The sequence below is a fragment of the Culex quinquefasciatus genome, chromosome 3 (assembly GCF_015732765.1).
Source record: "Culex quinquefasciatus strain JHB chromosome 3, VPISU_Cqui_1.0_pri_paternal, whole genome shotgun sequence".
In the NCBI taxonomy this organism is placed as follows: Eukaryota; Metazoa; Arthropoda; class Insecta; order Diptera; family Culicidae; genus Culex; species Culex quinquefasciatus.
In genome coordinates, this window is record NC_051863.1 from 83658398 (window position 1) to 83679381 (window position 20984).

The following is a 20984-nucleotide window of genomic DNA, read 5'->3' on the forward strand; positions in this document are numbered from 1 at the left end:
ATTGTTTTTTCGCATCGTTTTTTTGACAGATTGACGAATCGCCCGTGTCGATGAAAATACTTTGACAGTTTGAATCAAGCAAAAACATGTTATGACGAACAAAAGTGCAAGATTGTAGTTAAAAATTGCGAATAAATGCAAAACAAAATTGCAGCAAGTAAGTATAATCAGTAGTTAGTTTCGTTGCATTTAAAATTGTTCTTTTATGTGACAGCCGGATACCAGGTCACCCGTGGAACTGTAGTTCGATGCCGGAAATAGCATCGGCCTAACCGCCGCAGTACTACAAACAGTCGGCACCGATCCTGGCCTAAGGCCAACACCATCAGGCACGACACAATCCGGCTGGGGACAACCGCGGTCTCGTAAATGTAAATACCACTAATCACTTTCATCGCCCGGTCGCGCTTCTAATACGAAAGATGCCGCTAATCCACTTTATTCAATACCGAAGATATGCAGTAGGTTCCCTTGCCTCAGCAGTAGCCCCGAATCGTGCCGAGGAACGTGTCAGGGGACACAGGAGGACGTACTTAACAAGATTTACAAAGATTCGGCGATTCAACCTCCTCTACGACGTTCGCAGCATCTACACCCGGATCCGGAGAACGCATCCCATAGTAACCCAGGTTCCACTAAATGCCGTTGAACTAGACTGTTGTAATTACACGTCACATCATCTTCACCAGGATGCTCCGGAAATGAGCGGATCTCCCGCCGGCATGGGACCGAAGCATTACAAATCTCCACCATCCGCCTTCACTGAATCATCAGCCGCAACACGGACCGCCCGTCGTGCCCGTTCCCAAGTCCGAGTTCGACGATAACAGGCGTTGTGATGAAGACGGAACCTACGCCTAGACTGCGACGGCCGCCACCGTAGGGATGATTCCTACCAAACAGTCGTGCTAGTCCAACCTCATCGAGTACGGCGCTGACTAGTGGAGTCCGAACAATCCGTCCGGCAAGCGAAAGTACTCGCGCGATCAGCTGATACAGTTCAAGAATGCGGCAACGGCTCACGAAAACCGGCTGGATCTTCGTAATTGTCCTAACCATGGAGGAGGTGCCCACGGGATGGGCATGGATTAGCATCTACGAGATGCTTTTGCCGACGTTCATCAAGGATTGCATGAGAGATGGGGGCGGAGGAGAAAAAGGCGGTGTGAACATGGGCCAAATGAGACAACAACACATGCCGAAACTACTGTCCGGATCGCAGCCAAACAAACAATCTCAGCAGGGCATGAATCTGGTGGAGATACTAAGCACAAACGGACCGCCCAGATGTTGTCCCTCAGCAATTGCACTCGGCAGGGTTTTCGTCGTCGTTAATTTAGTGTAACATACTAAGAGTAAGTAAAAAATAATAACATAATTAATATTAATAATAATATGCGCTCGTCGTCAAGTAGGAAGTGCCCGTCGCTACTGAGCCTGAAACAAGAAATGAACGCCACACTCCCGGCGTCTATGACAAACTGGACAAGGCGACCCTGGCCAAAGAAACGCCAGAACCGATAGAACACCTTCTTCAGGGTATTTTGGATTAGCGTGTGACATAGTCGGTAAAACGTTTCGATTCGGCCATGTTCGACCAAGCGCATCGGTCTCCGTTTGGCAAAGAGTTTGACGTTTCCATCGAAAAGAAGTCGATAAACACAAACTGCGTCCGATTGCAAAAAAAAAGTTTTATTTTCTTCCAGAAAAACGATCCGCAGAAACATTCCCGGCGATGGACAAACAACCACTTAACGCGGAGCGCATCTGTCGGACGTGCCTGGTCGAGGCGGACAGTCTCTCCAGTATATTCACCGACGATTCCAAGCTAAACTGCTCCTTCGCGACGATGGTCAGCGACTGCAGCGCAATGAAGGCAAGTTGAATGGAAATTTAATCATGTATTTTACGGAAACACAAGTTTTACTCCCTCTCAGGTTAACGAAAACGATGGTCTGCCGGACAAAATTTGCAGCAAGTGCGCGGAATCGGCCCGCAGTGCGTTCGTCTTCCGGCGGCAGTGCAACTCGTCGTACGAAACGCTTTGCACGGTGCTGGCACCCGAGCAGTTCTCCTTAACGCCCCAGAAGCGGCCTCGCGGTAGGCCGCGGAAGCAGCCGGCTAGCACGGTGGTGGCGGCAACCAAGGAGGAACAGAGGGAAGAGCTGACGGTACAGGTGGAATGTCTACCGGAGTTGACCCAGAATGGAGATTCCAGGTTGAGTTGGGATGGGAAAAAATTGTCTTATTTTTTTTAATTTGTTTTTGTAATTTTAGTGAAGAGATATCTGTAGACTGTAAAATGGAAGTATTCGAGGGGGTAGAATATCTGGCCGATTCCTTTGATGATGTAGTGAAGCAAATCAAGAATGAACCTTCGATGGAGAGCGATGCGAACAGACTGGATGAGGATTCGGCGGACGATGCCGTAGGGATGAGTACACGAGGATCTGGTAGACATGCTTGTAAACACTGTGATCGTGTCTTCAGCAGAGGGACGCACCTTCGACGACATCTCCTGACCCACTCCAAAATGAGGCCGTTTCCTTGCCGGTTTTGTCCCAAACTGTTTGCCCGGAGTGATGCCGTGGCCAAACACGAACTGACTCATTCGGAGGCGGGAGTTAGGAAAAGTCCCAGCCATGAAGCGGAACCGATGCTATTCTTTGATGCTGATTTCGCCAACGATTTCGGAGCAGCCGATAATGACGACGACGACGAACTTATTGTAGAAATTAGTGAAGCTGCACAAGCTGGGGAGCAATTAGAGGAACAAAACGCAGAAGAAAAAGAAATGCCAGGCAAATTTGCTTGCCAATACTGCGATAAAACATTTGGAAGGACAACGCACTTGCGCAGGCACATTCTTACCCACACAAAGGAAAAGCAGTATCAGTGCACAGTTTGTTCGAAAGCATTTGCCCGTAGCGATCATCTGGCCAAACATGAATCCCAACATTCAGGAGAGCGACCCTTCAAGTGCGAATTATGCGATAAGGTAAAAGCAATTCATTTCAATTTGTTAGATGTGTAAAATAAAACATCATAACGATTAACTTTTAGTCCTTCAAACGGGCGGAACATCTCCGGAATCACATCGAGTCAAAGCACAGCGACAAGGAACCGACGAAAAAAACCGAAATTTGTGACATTTGCCAAAAGGGCTTTACCACGCCACAAACGTTGAAGAATCATCGCAAATCCCACTTTGAGGCGAAAGTCCTAAACTGCAAGCATTGCGATGCCCAGTTTACCGACCGGGAGCTGTACCGCGAGCACACAAAGCAGGAACACACAAATCCCAAGGGATTCCTGTGTTCCGAATGTGGTCAAAGTTTCGTGAGGAACGATTACCTTCTGGTCCATATGCGTCGTCACAACGGAATCAAGCCCTATCGCTGCAAGTTTTGTCCGAAAGCGTTCCCCAGGGCTACGGATTTAAATGTGAGTTTGTAAATGTTTAGAGTTACAAATATTATCCTTTGTCCAGGACACTTGAAAGACCCAGAATATCCCAAAACTGGTGCGAAGAGATCCTCGTGGGTCCAAGGGACGTCACTGAATATGAAACTCCATAGACATCTTGGTATAATCGTGTAGTTACGGCAGTAGACTCCAAGATCTACGTGCTGATTATTGCACTTGAGTTTAATCTTTCGAATCACGATCGTAATTTGTCGATAGAAGATTGAGATTTTTTAATCGAATTACGACTGATGATCGGATAAAATCTCGATACTCTGAAACCCCGATGGTTTGACACCAACTGTTGTCAAACGAATGGAATCACTTTTTAGTTTGACACCCTGTTTACACAAAGCTCACACTCACTACCAAGCGTAAAAGTTACAGTTCGTCACTTTTTAGTTTGACTTTGACGAACCAACGGGGTACAGACTTAAAAAAAGTGTCATTCGAATAAGTGACCAACCAGCTTGTTTTCAAAAAATCAAAAATCTAATAATTCAAAAATCTCTTTTGAATTTCAAACATATTGAAAAAAGATCAAAAAAATTACGCATTTCTCGTCAAATGTTTAAACAAAATCCATAAAATTCAAAAACAAACAAAGTTCGATTAGAAATTTTAAAACCAAAGCAAAGTAAAGTAATCCACTTTAACGACCCCCGGGACTTTTGTGGTCCCTGTTGCAAGTTTCTGCTCATTTCTAGGCGTCCGAAGGTTATGAGTGGTGAGTCACCCAAAACCTCTTTTACGCAAATGGACCGACGTTTTACTTCCTCATCCGATAGAAGGCGTGGTCAGGCAAATCTCGTCTCGAAAAATGCCACCGGGTCCGTCTGGGATTGAACCCAGGCCATACTGGGGTTTAGAGACTACCACGCTAACCACTAAACCACCGGACCCGGCTAAAACCAAGGGTCCTGATTTTCAGTTCAAAGATCAGAAATCACTCACTCATCACCGAATGAATCTTTGCCGACTGGAGCAGGCAACCATTCGCGAGCGAACACTACCCGCTCTCTGCCAGCGGCTTGCTCAATCGCTTCACTCAGCGAAACAAATACTTCGTGAATTTCTTTTTCTACTCCGTCCGTCAACCCGAGTCATACACGAATGTGCTCAGAGAGGAGCATAATCCAGGGCACTTATGTGCTTAAACTTATGATAGGGTTGTCAGATCTTCAATCTTTTGGACTTGTTGGAAAGGTATTTTGATTACCTATCCAAAGATACGTCTTAGATAGATCCGGACAACGTTTTCATCAAAATATCTTAGATCCAGCCTTCAAAAAGTGCATAGGGGCAGGGGGGGCAGAATGGCCCGCCTAAGTAAAATGCGGCAAAAACCATAGAAAACATACACATTTATGAATTCAGTATAGTAGGCTTATGCTTTGGGATGTTCCCTTTAATGTTGTATACTTGGTTGATGAAAATGTTTAGCTTAAAACTATTTTTGAGCCACTTTGAAAAAAAAAAATTCGTAGTTTCCATACTGATATTACTTCAGCAGGGAAACGTTAGCAGGGAAAATTTTAGTTCTCGTATTGGCCACCAGATGGCGTCATTGAAATCCAATTTCCCTGCTCACTTCACATCGTCGTCAGCAGGGAAAAAAATTGTGAAGACAGCAGGGAAAGTGAAATTTCCCTGCTAACGTAAATAGGATTTTTTAAACTATAATTTTTATCGTAAATGCAATCTTTTCAACAATATATTTGCTTTGATTTATTTAAATAAGTTTTTTTTACGTATTTCAATGCCTTCGAATTTGAACAAATATTTTCCCTGCTAACGTATCAGTTACTGAGCCAGAAGAAAATTCATAGTCATGGATCACAAAAATCGGCGTTTTCAAACCAAAATAATAATTTAAGTGTAAATTTACATTCAAACTTTTATACAAAGGTACTCAAATATGTTGGTGTAAAATATTTTCAAATCATTCCTGTTCTTCAAGTGTTCAGCAGTGAATTCTATCATTGGGGCGTGGCTTATTATTGTAATGAGCATTTTCCTTGCTAACTTCACAGTTTTTTTGTCACAGTTACCAAGCTTTTTGTTTTTTTTTTTTTATACAAGCTAAGGTCTATGTAGAACTATTTAAAAAATAAATTAGTAGTTTGTATTTAATTTTACACTAGCTTCTTCTGACATTTAAGTTTATTTCTTGCTCAGTAACTTTTACGTTATTTATGATGAAAAACATACATCCGATATTAAAGCTTCTCCTCCATTAGCTAAATCAGGCCTGACCAACCCTTTTTGCTCAATTTTTACATTTTTGATCGTCTAATTAACAATTGTCAACATTTTCATGATTTGTTTGATGGAATCGATTCTCATGTGACCAGCGAACATAACTTTGATAAAAGTTTGAAAAAAATATACATACTAGTCACTTTTATCTTCATTTTTAAGTCGAAAATCAATCCGGCTCGCGGGCCAGTTAAAAAAAACTGAGATTAAATTGCATTGAAATAAACAAAAAATACTGATTTGATCAAACCAGCTGGAAATTGTTCAAATAATTACCGCTAACGTAAGCAGCGAAAATATAAAAAAAAATCGTTTCGTAAATAGTAGGCAAATTCTTAGAGATTTGGAGTTCCTTCAATAATTTCTTTACTATTAATCGCTTGACATTAGAATGTTTTTAGAGCAATTTTACAAAAACTATGGAACATTGAGGCCAAAACTCCTAGCGACATTCATTTGAATTATTTGAAAATTATTTTTTTTTTCTAAAGTTAAATTCGTGTCTCATAATTGATTCTTTTAACTGAAGTCACGGACGAAATAACCCTGCTTACGCGTTCCAGAATTAATTGATTTTTTTTCAAACTGAAAACCCTAACAAATCAAAAATGTTTTCCCTGCTAACGTAACAGTTTACTGGGCCAAGTGTTACTTCAGCAGGGAAAGCGTAGGCCACGCCCCCACAACGTTGTTAGCAGTGAAAAAAAGTGAAGTCAGCAGGGAAAAAATCTGCTTATTTTTTTTTATCATGTTTTCAAAACATATTGGGGCATGATATATTTTTGTGGCTTTCATGTTTTTTCAATTAGATATATTGCTTACAAAATAATATTTTCTTGAAATTTCAAAAACAGAAAAAAGTTTTTCCTTCAAGAGTATCAAGGCGATATTTACAATGCGGATTCAGTGGCAATGTTATTACTTAACTAATGAAAAAATAATTCATGTTAATGTTAAACTACTACCGTAATCTGGGGTGAATCGGGACTACAGTCTGAATAGGAACGGCAGTTTTTAGAGCACTTAAAGCTTTTAAATTTGGAAATGGATGTACACATTTTGTTGGCCTGACTCTATTTTAACCGAATCCAACCAGAAAAATCAAAATATTGTGCTCCAACATTAAAACTGCTGTCCCAATTCGCCACATGTGTCCCGATTGACCCCAGTTTACGGTATTGGTTGATTTTATTTGGTTTGGGAAAAAATATCGAATGCAATTTAACTCTCAAACTACCGCATATGAGGTGAAAGCTTTGCCACTATACATGGCCCTGTAAAAAAACATAAATCTGCGGTCTTCACAGCTATTTGCCCTGCTGACGACGTTGTGGGTCGTTTGCGGGACGTGGCATACGTTTTCCCTGCTGAAGTAACACTTAACTCAGTAAACTGTTTTGAACATTTTTGATTTGTCTGGGATTCACTTAAAAAATTGATTCTGGGACATCTGTCTGAAAAAAATATAAATATAAAATAGAAATGTAATTGTTTTAAAATAAAATTCTAATACCAAGCGGTTAATGATAAAGAAATATTTGCAAGGAAATCCAAATCTTCAAGAGTTATCCAACCAGAAAAGATGTGATATTGTTATTTCAAACAAAATATTTATTTGAGTTTACATTACAATCGTACTTTTATGAAAAGGTAGTAAAATGTGCTAGTGTTTAATTAAATAGATACCTACTCATTTATTTTTTAAATAGTTCTACATGACCTTAGCCTGTATAAAAAAACAAAAAGCTTGGTTACTGTGAAGTTAGAAAGGAAATGCTCATCATAATAATAAGCCACGCCCCAATAATAGAATTCACTGCTGAACACTTGAAGAACAGGAATGATTTGAAAATATTTTACACCAACATATTTGAGTACCTTTGTATAAAAGTTTGAATGTAAATTTACACTTAAATTATTATTTTAGTTTGAAAACGCCGATTTTTGTGATCCATGACTATGAATTTTCTTCTGGCTCAGTAACTGATACGTTAGCAGGGAAAATATTTGTTCAAATTCGAAGGCATTGAAATACGTAAAAAAAACTTATTTAAATAAATCAAAGCAAATATATTGTTGAAAAGATTGCATTTACGATAAAAATTATAGTTTAAAAAATCCTATTTACGTTAGCAGGGAAATTTCACTTTCCCTGCTGTCTTCACAATTTTTTTCCCTGCTGACGATGTGAAGTGAGCAGGGAAATTGGATTTCAATGACGCCATCTGGTGGCCAATACGAGAACTAAAATTTTCCCTGCTAACGTTTCCCTGCTAAAGTAACATCAGTGTTTCCATGAAGTTAGACCACTTTTGTAAAAATAGTCACTTACCAAAACAAACATTTTTAAAAATAGTGTAAATATGTCGAAATAAGACACGATTTTTACAAGTAAGCGTCAAAACAATTAAAAAAAATATCAACTAATGTTGCATTAAACGTGATTTGTGAACCTACCCGTAGCGACATAATCAATTTAACCAAAATTTCATAACTTTTGATTGTTTTTATAAGGTAGGAAAAGGGTGGTCCTTGAGGGCACTCAAGTGGATTTTAATTTAACACTTCCACCACCAAGCCTCTAAATTGATTTGAAGTTCCGTTGTTGTTTGATTACCTTCGTAATAGCTCCTGGTAACATTATAAACATTGAACAAACTGTTTCAAACAATCTAACTTTCGAGAAAGCTTATTTAAGAACCTCGAAATAAACAACATTTGCGTGGTTTTGTCAATAAATTTACATTTTTGCTCATAATTCCAAAAATACAATGAATTCAAACGTCGTTTTCGGTATGGTGATGTTATTTGGATTCTATAACAATTTCCGGAATTCCATTTCCCGGAATGGACGTTATCCGGAATGGAAATTATCTGGAATGGACGTTACCCGGAACTAAATTTCCCGGAATGGACATTTCCCGTAAAAAAATAGTTTTTTTATATTACCTGATTTGACAATGAATGGAATCTTGCCTACTCGCTTACTTGTGGTTAAGAATTATTAAGTTTGTTCCCGTTGGTTTGACCTAGTCACATTTAAGGAACTTGATATTTTGACAACAATATGAATGATAAATACGCAGGCCAAGGATTGATACCTAAGAGCATGCAATGGCACTGACCTTGTTGCGTGCTCTTCGGTTGACGTCCACGTAAGGTACATCCTGGAAGGAGCGTAACTAACTACATCCGTAGTTCTGTTAGATCATCCGAATTATCTTGATCAGAACAGTATAGCTCTGGTTCCTTGAAAGTGTCCTATATTCTTACCTCCACGTTGGCTTGGTTTTCATGATGACCTAGCTGGTGGCCTGTGGAAACGGCTCGTAAACCTTTGACCACCGCGGGTCAAATCGAGACGGCTAAAAGAAAGGGGCACGACAATGTAGAAAAGGGAAGTTATTTGTGATTGTAGACGGTATTGTTTTGATTCGCAGTATGTTGAGTCAACTGCTCTGGATGTACCTAAAACATCGCACGACAGGGTTTCTCTTCTCTTCATTCTCAACTACCACCTATCTCCTATTTTTATTTTGCTCTACTGATTCTCACTTCTTCACTGATTCTTCTATTTAATATCCATCATTTAGCTTTGATTTTACTAACTTTTGATTCTCTTATCTCTCAAAGCATTTACACTCTTTTTTACCAATTGATACTGCTGTAACAAACTTTGTTTTTTTTTTTCCTTAAAAATATACTTTTCCTCAATGAACTAGTAATATCTAGTCTATTTATCATTCGCCTAATCTTTTTTGATTTTATTGCGAATTTATTTATTTGAATAATTCTTTATCTGTCCTATAAATTATCATTACTATAATCTAAGCTTGTTTTGATCTCTATTTAATAACTATTGTCTAATTTTACATCTAATACATCTAGCTTCTCATTTTTATTTTTTATTCTTTAAAATACGATCATCGTTCTCTTACAATTGATACTTGATTTTATAAAATAAATTCTCTTTTACTGTCTATTGTTTTCAATCTTCACCCTTTTTTTCAAACAAGTGAGGTTTGAGCCCTTACTCAATATATGGAATGGTTTAAGGATTAACACAAATATTACTATTGTATTTTTGGTAAACTTTTATAACATGCTTAGGACCAAAAATTGTAACAAAACACTGAATATTGCGAATTGAGAACAATATGAATGATAAATACAAAATCAAAATCAAATTATTCGCTCTACAGCATTGCCTTGGCGTTCTCAATTGCGAGATTTCTACCCGAAACTAGGTGTCCGAAGGCTTGATTGTTGAGGAAATTGCAAACCTCTTTTTACACCTTAGCATCCATCCACCCCGGGATTCGAACTGACGACTTTAGGATTATTAGTCCAACTGCCTACAAGCGACTCCACCGAGGCAGGACCCAGGGAGACGACTCCTACACCTGGATTGAGCTATCGACCTAACCGGGGCCAACATTTACTTCCCCATCCGACGGAAGGCGTGGAATGATAAATACATAAATGTTAAAAAAAGAAAGTGAAATGTTCGGACACGAACAATAGAAGCAAGCGTTGACTATTGAACCAATACTTTATTAACCACCACGAGATGTAACAATGTACACTCAAACCCCGGTGGTTGGTCTCTTTTTCGTTTGACACTTTTTTAGTTTGTACCCTGTTGGTTGGTCAAAGTCAAACTAAAAAGTGACGAACTGTCACTTTTTACACAGCGCTCACGAACACTATCAAAACAAACATTTGGTAGTGTTTGTGAACTCCGTGTAAAAGGGGTGTCAAACTAAAAAGTGACCCCGTTCGTTTGACAACAGTTGGTGTCAAACCATCGGGGTTTGAGTGTAGATCGATAGATTGTAGACAAACACTAGATGTTTTTAACATCTTTCAATGTGATGTTTTGTAAGAATTTTCCCTTCTTTTGTTAATCAGTTGACTTTTGTGACTAAATTCTACCAAATTTTATTATAAGGGAGAATGTTTATTTTCAAAGAAAGGAAAACCTCTAGAAAATAAAAAGCTTGCAGAAGATCAAAGTATAATGTGTATTTTCTTGAGGTTTTCCCTTCATTGAATATGAACACTCTTTCATCAATGTGATGGGATTTCGGGTAAGAGATTTCCCTTCTTGTAAATCAGTTGACTTTTGTGACTAAATTCTACCAAATTTTATTATAAAGTAGAATGTCTATTTTTTAAGTAGGGAAAACCTCAAGAAAGTACACGTTATACCTTGATTTTCCGAAAAGCTTTTTATTTTCTTGAGGCTTTCCCTTCTTTGAAAATAATCATTCTGCTTTATATTAAAATTTGGTAGAATATAGTCACAAAAGTCAACTGATTAAAAAAAGAAGGGAAAATTCTTACATAACATCACATTGAATGAATGTAAAAAACATCTAGTGTTTTTCTGATAATATCTATCGATCTAGATTGTTACATCTCGTAGTGGTTAATAAAGTATTGGTTCAATAGTCAACGCTTGCTTCTATTGTTCATGTCCGAACATTATAATTTCTTTTTTATCATTCATGTATTTATTATTTATATTGTTGTCAAAATATCGAGCTCCTTAAATGTGTCTAGGTCTAACCAATTCATTGTCACATCAGGTAATATAAAAAAAACTCATTTTTCCGGGAAATGTCCATTCCGGGAAATTTCATTCCGGATAACGTCCATTCCGGAAATTGTCATAGAATCGTTATTTGACGTACTTTATAAGACCCTTGCCTTACAGTTGGTCTAAATCCATTCTAAAGCCCAAAATCAAGGGTGGCCCATTCTGCCCCCATGGGCCATATGAGCCGGGAATTGTAGTTTGAGGTCCAAAAAGCATACAAAATCTTAAAATTGCTCGCATTTCCGTAAAACTTCATCAATTCCAACTCTCTTAGTTGCATTCCAAAGGTCTTTTGAAGTACTTCAAAATGTGTCATAGACATCCAGGACTTTTTCTCATAGCTTTTGCAAATTACTGTTAAAAATTGATTTTTTAAAAACCTTAATATCTTTTTGCTACAGCCTCCAACACCCATACTCCTATGGGTCAAAAGTTAGGGAATTTCATGGACTATAAGCCTATGGTATTAACCTTTCGACCAATCGTAGTTTTTTTTTTTTTCATAGGTTTTCGATTTTTCTATAACACACATTTTACAACGTTAGTTTTTACCCTGCAGGCCATTATGGCGGCACTTAGTCTCAGTTTTGTCCTATTTGGAATCCTCGGAAAATTTCACGTTAGTTAGAAGTATTGAGTTGTTGATAGTTTACATGATTTCGAACCAAACTTCATCATTACATCTAAATTGACGAAATTAGGGGCAGGGGGAGGGGACAGAATCGGCCACCCTTGGTTTTGGGCTTTAGAATGGATTTAGACCAACTGTAAGGCAAGGGTCTTATAAAGTACGTCAAATAACATCACCACACCGAAAACGACGTTTGAATTCATTGTATTTTTCGAATTATGAGCAAAAATGTAAATTTATTGACAAAACCACGCAAATGTTATTTATTTCGAAATTATTAAATAAGCTTTCTCGAAAGTTAGATTGTTTGAAACAGTTTGTTCAATGTTTAGAATGTTACCAGGAGCTATTACGAAGGTAATCAAACTTCAAAGGCTTGGTGGTGGAAGTGTTAAATTAAAATCCAAAATGGACCACCCTTTTCCTGTCTTATAAAACAATCAAAAATTATGAAATTTTGGTTGAATGGATTATGTTGCTCCTGGTAGGTTCACAAATCACGTTAAATGCAACATTAGTTGATTCTTTAGTTGTTTTGATGCTTATTTGTAAAAATAGTTTCTTATTTCGACATATTTACACAATTTAAAAAAAAAAAAATGTTTTGGTATGTGACTATTTTTTTTTTAAACCAAGTATACAACATTAAAGGGAACATCCCAAAGCATAAGTCTACTACACTGAATTCCCCCCCCCCCCTTCCCCCCCGCCGCTACATATGGGACGGAGGGTCAGTTTAACGACCTCAACTTTATCCTTTATTTTTTCAGGTCCACGAAAAGTACCACACCAACGAGAAAACTCATCTCTGCACCATATGCGGAAAAGGCTTCCATCGTCATTACAATTTGGTCGTCCACAGCCGCACCCACAACGGATTGAAGCCCTACAAATGCCCTCACTGTCCGAAGTCGTTCGCCCAGGGCAATGACTTGAAAGCCCACATCCGGCGCCACACGGGAGAGCGCTACAAGTGCGACATTTGCGACCAGGGATTCATCCAGTTCTACCAACTTACCAACCATCGGCGCTCCGTTCACAACATCGATCCGGCCAAACTGGGTCGGCGGGTCACAAAGTACGTGACGCCCACCGCGCAGGAGCAGCAGGTTCTGCTCCAACAGCACCAGCAGCAACTCGTTTCGTTGCAGCAGCAGCAAAAAGAGCTCGAACAGCAACAGCAGCAGGGCTGGGACTTTGAACACATGGGGCGGGATCTGGACCTGGAGAAGAGAATCCTCGAGATCAAGGAACGCATTCATGATGCCGAGAGAGAGGTAAGCAAAGCGTACTAGCTATTCCCGTATTGCGTATTAAAAAAGAAACCTTATTCCGTTCCAACACAGATTGAGGAAATCAACAACCGAATCCAGGAGGAACTCGGCCGGCACCAGGAGGCACCGGAAGATCAGGAAGGCGCCAGCTATCCGCATCCGTCTTACGGCCAGCAGTTTCTGAACGATCCCAGTGCGCTTCCCTCGGCGTTCGCGGATTCGGTCGTGAAAACCGAAAAGCCCCAAGGACACTAAATTTCTTTCACCGAAAAAATCTATCCAATCGTACAGAATAACATTAGTTCACAAAAGAGGTCCCTTTATTTCACCGCGGACCGGTACATGTCTTAGTGCTAGCGTTGTAGTAAGTTATTATCAGTAAATATGGAAATTACGCATGAAGTGCGGTTGTTGTTGTTTTATATTCGATCCAGTGCCTCCACCATGATGATACTGTTGCCTCGGATGACCTGTGGGAAGGAACGGGGAAAACGATTGTAGAAATCTGTAAAGTATGGGGGAGGGGGAGTATGAAACCGGTATAATATCAATGTTTTTCGTAATATTTGAACAACCCGTAATCATCACGAAGAACCTTTAACAACATTTGGGTAAGTGGCCATCCGTAAATCACGTGGACAAGTTTTGGAACGATGCTGGGTGGCATTTCGAAAAACTCAGTCTCTTTGGCGCGTACTTGCAGACCAAGTGACCAAGCACTTTTACTCACTTCTCCAACTGGGTGCAGAGTTCAGAGAAGATTCTTCCTCCACAGTCCCGCAGAGCTTTAGAGCGCCTAATCAACTTTTTTCTTCGTGCCAAAGGGTCAGCGTCTCCAGTCGGAATGCGCCGGTACTACCGAAAACCATGTTTCTCCGCTTTCCGTATTAATGGCTTCGGGTTCGACGTCAGCTGCCGAGTGCGCTTTGGGCGTGGCTTCGTGAGCTCTAGAGCCGTTGTCACGCCGCTTCGGCTCGGCTTCTATTCTTGGACTTGGCAGTCATCCGTTTTGTGGGGACTCCCACAGACTGACAGTTCCTGGTCCCATGCCCCAGATGCAAGCAGTTCCTGCTTTCAAGAGCTTAATTTCACTCAGCTGCTTGAGGTTGGTCTTGGTACTGGCGTTATCCAAGGGGACATTTTACCTTCTTCAGCTTGATGTAGCTGGTAGTCTTTACCAGCAGAGGTGTTCTGGTTTATTGGCCACTGTTTATTGTTGTTCACCACAGACGGGTTGGGATATAACTCTTGATGTAATATTTTAAATAACAAAAAGGGTCAAGAAACAGCTTTACGATAGCCAGGACAAAGGAGAGTTTCACCAGAGTTGCAACCTTCCCTTCCCATCCCTCCTCTTCACTTACCACCATGCCGATGTTGTTCCGGGTGCCGTCCTTGCACTCTTCGATGCTCTCGTCGACGACCACGTTCATGAACGGATCGAAGCCTCGCAAAATACCGGACACAACGCGGCCACCGTTAAGCTTCAGCGACAGTCGCTTGTCCATGTATCTGCCGGAAGAAATCGGGGGAAAAACAATAGATTGAAATCAATGCAAGGGACGCCACCGGAACATAACCCAAACGTTTAAAATTGTGATTATTGTGGCACATCACTAGAAGAAAACACTAACTTTTTCAACTCTGGGGGATGAGCCTTCGACATTTTTGGTGAATTTGACCTGCGCCGCGGTGATCTAAACGATGTAATTCAGCTGATCTTTCGCCGGAAAGAACCTTTTTCGATGTCGCAAAATGAAGCTGGAAGCCGCGCGAGGACGAGGAGCGAAGAAAAATGATGCCGAAAAATGACAGTTCTTGCGGCGGAGTATAACGATTTTACCGAGCGGTACACTGAAATTTCAAACGATTCAAAATTCTACAAATTTGGTTTCAATGTACGCAAAAAATACTATCAGAACAAAAATTAATATATTTATTTTAGGGATTATTTATTTATATAAAAATATAGAGGTATTACAGCATTAAATTTTGAAATTTTCTCTTACATTATGCGCACGCAATTGAAAGAAACTTTAATAGTAGTTTATGCAACAAGTTGCAAAAAGAGGATTTTTTCAACACGAGTCGTTCATTCCTTTGTGGACCATTAGGGTGTAATATCAAAATCGATTTTCCAGCACAGCACTTTTTCAGTTCCTTTTGGGGTCCTAAACAACTCCTCAAAGTTTGGGATCGATTGGTTTAGTCCTCACTTTGCGCAAAGCGATTCATTTTTCCATATAAATTTGTATGGGGAAAATCATTTTTTTGGATTTTGGTATTTATCAAATCCACGTTTCATGCTATATCAAAACCGGACTCATATTCGGATGCTCTGGAATGTCCTCTACAACTTTGCTGAAGAGAGTATGGTGCTAACTTGCTCCTGAAAGAAGATATACCGTCCTCAAAACTCGTCTAAAACGTGATTTTCGAGCAAAAAACACGTTTTAGACGAGTTTTGAACACGTTGTATCTTTTTTTAGGGGCAAGTTAGCACCATACTCTCTTCGGGAAAGTTGTAGAGGACATTCCAGAGCATCCGAATATGAGTCCGGTTTTGATATAGCATGAAACTTGGATTTGATAAATATCAAAATCCAAAAAAATGGGTTTCCTCATACAAATTTATATGGAAAATTGAATCGGTTTGCGCAAAGCGAGGACTGAACCAATCGGTCCCAAACTTTGGGGAGTTGTTTAGGACCCCAGAAAGAACTAAAAAAGTGCTGTGCTCACTAAATTTGGACAACTTTATTTTTTTCCATACAACCATATTACACCTGTAACCTTTCTCAATGTTCCATCTGGTTTAAAATTAAAACACGGTAAATGAGAACAAATGAAATATTAAAATCCCTTTTCCAATCCTTTCCATAAGCTGGTATTTGAGCCCTACATGAGATAAAAAAATTAAAAAAAAAACAAGATTTAAAATACCTATATCTGGCTATAAACATCCTTAAACGATAAGTTGATCCACCCTATTCCCAACAAAATGCCAGCTAGAAATACCCCCCAACCTTACTCCTCCAATTATGCCCGCTCGACCAAAACGTCACCGTGACAGACGTCGCTTTGGGTGGAATAAGCACGTGACGACGGCGACGACGACGAGGACGATGACGATGACGAGGAGGAGGCTGCTGGGTATATAAGCGCCGTCGTGCGACGTTGGCGCTCTCTTTTCGGTAATCAATCATCAACCCGTACACGACGAATTGATTTACCCGAGTTTCTTTTTACCGCGATATAGGTAATCAACCCTAAACGTACCGTCCGCGTGTTCCCCCGTAAAACCGGTATCTGCAAGGTGTACGTATCACCAGTTCGCGAAGGAAGTGACCTCTAAGTTTGAGGCGGCCTGTGCTTATGGTTTGACACCTCGACACCGGTCTCGATCCCTCCTGCACTGCGGACGGTACTTCCGGCGTGACCAGGCGGTTGACGTCTCCATCTTCCGCTCCCACGCCCGGAAACAGTCGACAACTGACGCCGCTTCCAAGCCTCCCCGAGTGATCATCTGCATCGTTCACCGGTACTTCCGGTTGTCTGCTATCGCCCGGCGTGGCCATTGACTTTGCCCCGAGTGCAAGCCGGCAGCGGAAGACACATTCGGCCTGAGGATCGCCGTCATCTTTACCTCGTGCTCCTGAGGCTCCGGAGGGAGCCATCATCTAGTTCCGGGGTGGCCACCATCATCGTCGTCACCGTGCTACTATCCAAGTAAGTCCGTAGGAGAACATCGTCCAGTTCTCCGAGCCAGAGGACGCAGCTGATCGGGTCGCCAGCCGGTGGACAGTCCGTAGGGCTGCATCGTGCTCGATCAACGTGGTGAGTCCGTAGGGGCCAAGCTACCTCCCCGAGCAAGTGGACGCCATCGACAGCTGTTCCGACACGTGGGCTGGGACGTCACCGGACGTCGCCCTCCGAGGATCATCCCGTGTCCAAAGCCCTCACCCGGTCGGGTTGGAGGCCAAGCGGGCCCGCTTGGCGCCGTTACGGCGACGTGGAGGACGGGTGTGTAAATTGGGTGAGATCCCCTCCGTTAAAACCCTATTCCCTACCCCCACATAATAAGAAAACGTTGTAAAAATGTCTGAATATAAATTTATTTTCTTACCATCTAATTTTTAACTTTTTTTCACTAACTCTGGTTAGTGTGCACCCTGAGAAACCCTTAAGCAGTTTCACACCCTAGTGGACCATCATTCAGTGAGGTACTCCTGGATATTAGCTCCTGAAAAGTGCTTAAAAAGTGCAAAAATGCCTCAGGGCAAGAAAAAGAGGCGGTCCTCTCCAGCAGGATCGGCAGATTTGAAGAAGCTAAAGAATGCCGAAGCGCTACCTGCAAAGCCAGGCAGTTTGAGCAAGGACGCTCAAAAATTGTCTGGAAACCAGTTCGCTACCCTCCCTGTGGACGTGAGCGAGAAGGAAGAATTTGAACGACGGGAAAAGTTGCCACCCATTTTTGTGAAAACATCAGCATCGGATTGGGTGCGAAAGTGGCTGACCGGGTTTATCAAATCTGATGCTTTATGAGCTTCCATTCGCTTGTGTGCTGATGGACTCAAAATTCTGCTACCTACCAGAAAGGATTACAACTACGTTCGGGATTTTCTGAACAACACAAAGATTGAATACTTCAGCCATGACGATCCAGGTAAACGCCCCATGAAACAGGTCCTCCGAGGCCTGTACGACATGGATGTGAGTGTGCTGAAAGAAGAGCTCAAAACTCTTAAGTTGAACGTGATCGAAGTCTTCAAGATGACGAGACACAACAAGGACATCAAGTATCGTGATCAATTGTACCTGGTTCATCTCGAGAGAGGATCGACAAAGCCGTCTGAGCTGAAAGCAGTTCGGGCAATTTTCAACATCATCGTGACTTGGGAACGTTATCGCCCAGTGCACCGTGACGTAACACAATGTTCGAATTGCTTGCAGTTTGGACATGGTGGAAGGAACTGTTTCATCAAGAGTCGTTGTGCAACCTGCGGAGGTGAGCACAAAACTCAAGCTTGCTAAACAATCAACGAGAACATCGAAGCCAAATGCTTCAATTGCGGCGGCGACCATTCTAAGCTGCCCAAAACGTGCTGAGTTTGTAAAAATTCGACAGCAAGCGACGACGAGGCACCAACCAAATCGTCGCAAAACACCACCAGCATACACGGACGTGGATTTTCCTGCTTTGGCGTCACCAAGAGCAGGATCTACTCGAGTGGTTCCAAATCTGCAGCCATTGCCGTTGAATCAGCGTCAAAGAGTTGCAGAGCATACAACACCTCCAGGCTTCAGTCAGCAACCGAGGGAAAACCAACCAACATCAACGGGTGAAGGCAGTAGTGACCTGTTTTCTCCACAAGAACTTCTGAACATTTTCATCGAGATGACAACAACTCTGCGTGGGTGCAAAACTCGCCAGGAACAAGTAAGAACTCTTGGAGCATTCATCTTAAAATACAGTTCGTAGTTTACTAGTGATTTTGAATATTTCAATGGATTTATTTTTTTAGTTTTAGGTTAGGATTAATTGTTAAAGTGATTTTTTTTCTTTTTTACCCAAATGTATTCGATTCAATGCAATAATGTAAAACAATTTGAAGCAAATGAATAAATGTGATCAGTTAATAATAAAACGAAAAATACAACAAAGATGAAGAGCATTAGGCCATACCACTTATCATGTAAAAGAAATGTTATTATTATAAGAATGTTCAATAAAGACATATTTAATTAAAAAAAAAACACGAGTCGTACATTTATCCAACGAGGTTTACCGAGTTGGATAAATACGAAGAATGAAATGAATGAATGAATGAATAATTCTCATACCCGCCGGCGGCTTGGTCCAGTTCACAGGTGTACGCTAGATCAAACAAATCGTCATCTTATGTTCAGTAATCTGTACACCCACGTACATATGTTTTTTTGTACGAATTTTGTTGTTACAAATACCAGTGCTTATATCAAAAGAAATTTCCCAACCCCCAAAGCAACGGAAATTTGTAACAGGTGTAGGGACACATCACACAGACGCCCTTGTTCAACCGTCACGACATTAAGGGTATGAGATGTCGCAAAATTAATAAGCATACTACCCATAGCCGAACCTTCAACAGAGTGCCGGCAATCGAACACTCACAGCGAACTACCAGGGTAGTACCCTACCGCGTATTTAGTTATATTGGCGTGGTTGTCTTAATTGAAATGAGAGTATGTCAGTGTAAATGATAGAATATTTGTATTACAAAAGGAACGAGCTCACCGAATTCCCACACAATCTTCAAGTCAAGCTCCCGATTAATCGTCAAGCGTTGATTCCTAACACCCGATGTTTGATCCACAGGCGAACTTCAGCACTTGAATCCTTGAATTTTTCCTTGAAATGACGTCCACGAAACCGAAACATAAGTGTGGCAGCTTCTATGGTTGTATCCGGGAATTTGAAACTGCTTTTAAGGATTCCGGCCAAGACAGGGGGTCCGGACCGCAGACCTTATCTGGCCAAAACTGCCATTTCATCCGACGACGACACTTGAGGAATTGAAGATAGCTGGTCCAGATAATCGCGAAAGCTCCGTTTCCAAAACTTCCACTGGCCATCATCAGAAATTTTGCGTTGATCTTCATATTTAATGTTAAAATACTTTTTTTGCAATTCCGTCGTGAAACTACTTACTTTTCCTGTCATTCTTGAACGACGAAATAGCCTACTTTTCTGTTCCAAAAATAACAGAAAAGTTGAACTTTTCAGCACTTGTTTCGAAAAGTAACACTTTTCAACATTTTTTTATTTAAACCATTTATGGACAAAATACATAAACATTTGACTTAAAATTTCTCTCAATGTCTGTTTTTCGTAATTGCAAAAAATGTTGTATGGAACACGTTGCAAAACTTGATTTTTTCAGCACTCTTCGTATTTATCCAACTCGGTGAACCTCGTTGGATAAATGTACAACTCGTGCTGAAAAAATCCTCTTTTTGCAACTTGTTGCATAAACTACTATTTTCACACAAAAAATGGGTGAAAAAACGACAGCTAAAAATTTTCGCTTCCGACTTCGCGCACGGTTGCTGCGATCCTTTTTTCCCCGAGTTGGATAAATACGAAGAGTGCTGAAAAAACTCAAGATTTGCAACGAGTTCCATACAACATTTTTGGCAATTCCAAAAAACACACACTGAGTGAAATTTTATGTCAAATTTTCATGTATTTTGTCAATAAATCGTTTAAATCAAAAAATGTTGAAAATTGTTACTTTTCGAAACAAGTGCTGAAAAGTTCAACTTTTCAGCACCCATTTGAGTGCTGAAAAGTAGAACTTTTCAGCATTTATTTTGAAAAATTTTGCTATTTGATTCTGTTATTTTTGGTACAGAAAAGTAGGCTATTTCGTCATTCAAGAATGACAGGAAAAGTGAGTAGTTTCACGACGGAATTGCAAAAAAAATGTTCTGAAATTATTTTGAACAAGCGCGCAGTGTATTTTTACAAGATTCGCGGTTTCATAGTTTTAAACAAGAGTGTTAGAACGCTACACTGTAACTGAAAATCGCACTTTGCTGAGTTCGTTTTCGCACTTTTTCATACGATTTTTCAGTTCGACTGCGATTACACAAAAAAGTGTAATCGTAGTTGAACTGAAAAAATCGTATCAAAAAGTGCGAAAACGAACTCAGCAAAGTGCAATTTTCAGTTACAGTGTACCCAAAGCTTGATTTTTAATCATTTTTTTTT

At 40.5% G+C, this 20984-nt stretch overlaps 2 protein-coding genes across 2 annotated transcripts; one reads left to right on the plus strand and one right to left on the minus strand.

The window, feature by feature from the left end:
* Positions 1 to 1609: 1609 nt before the first annotated feature.
* LOC6034029 (zinc finger protein 2 homolog) lies at positions 1610 to 13630 on the plus strand. The gene is made up of 6 exons (XM_038264299.1): positions 1610 to 1876; positions 1938 to 2218; positions 2278 to 2998; positions 3064 to 3444; positions 12728 to 13234; positions 13304 to 13630. Exons 1-6 carry the CDS (start codon positions 1736 to 1738, stop codon positions 13484 to 13486), a joined length of 2214 nt encoding a protein of 737 aa, XP_038120227.1. The 5' UTR covers positions 1610 to 1735; the 3' UTR covers positions 13487 to 13630.
* On the minus strand, positions 13528 to 15042 carry LOC6034032 (probable small nuclear ribonucleoprotein G). Its single transcript, XM_001844364.2, has 3 exons — positions 14866 to 15042; positions 14596 to 14743; positions 13528 to 13701 (listed from the first exon to the last, which is right to left on the minus strand). Exons 1-3 carry the CDS (start codon positions 14895 to 14897, stop codon positions 13651 to 13653), a joined length of 231 nt encoding a protein of 76 aa, XP_001844416.1. The 5' UTR covers positions 14898 to 15042; the 3' UTR covers positions 13528 to 13650.
* Positions 15043 to 20984: the final 5942 nt, after the last annotated feature.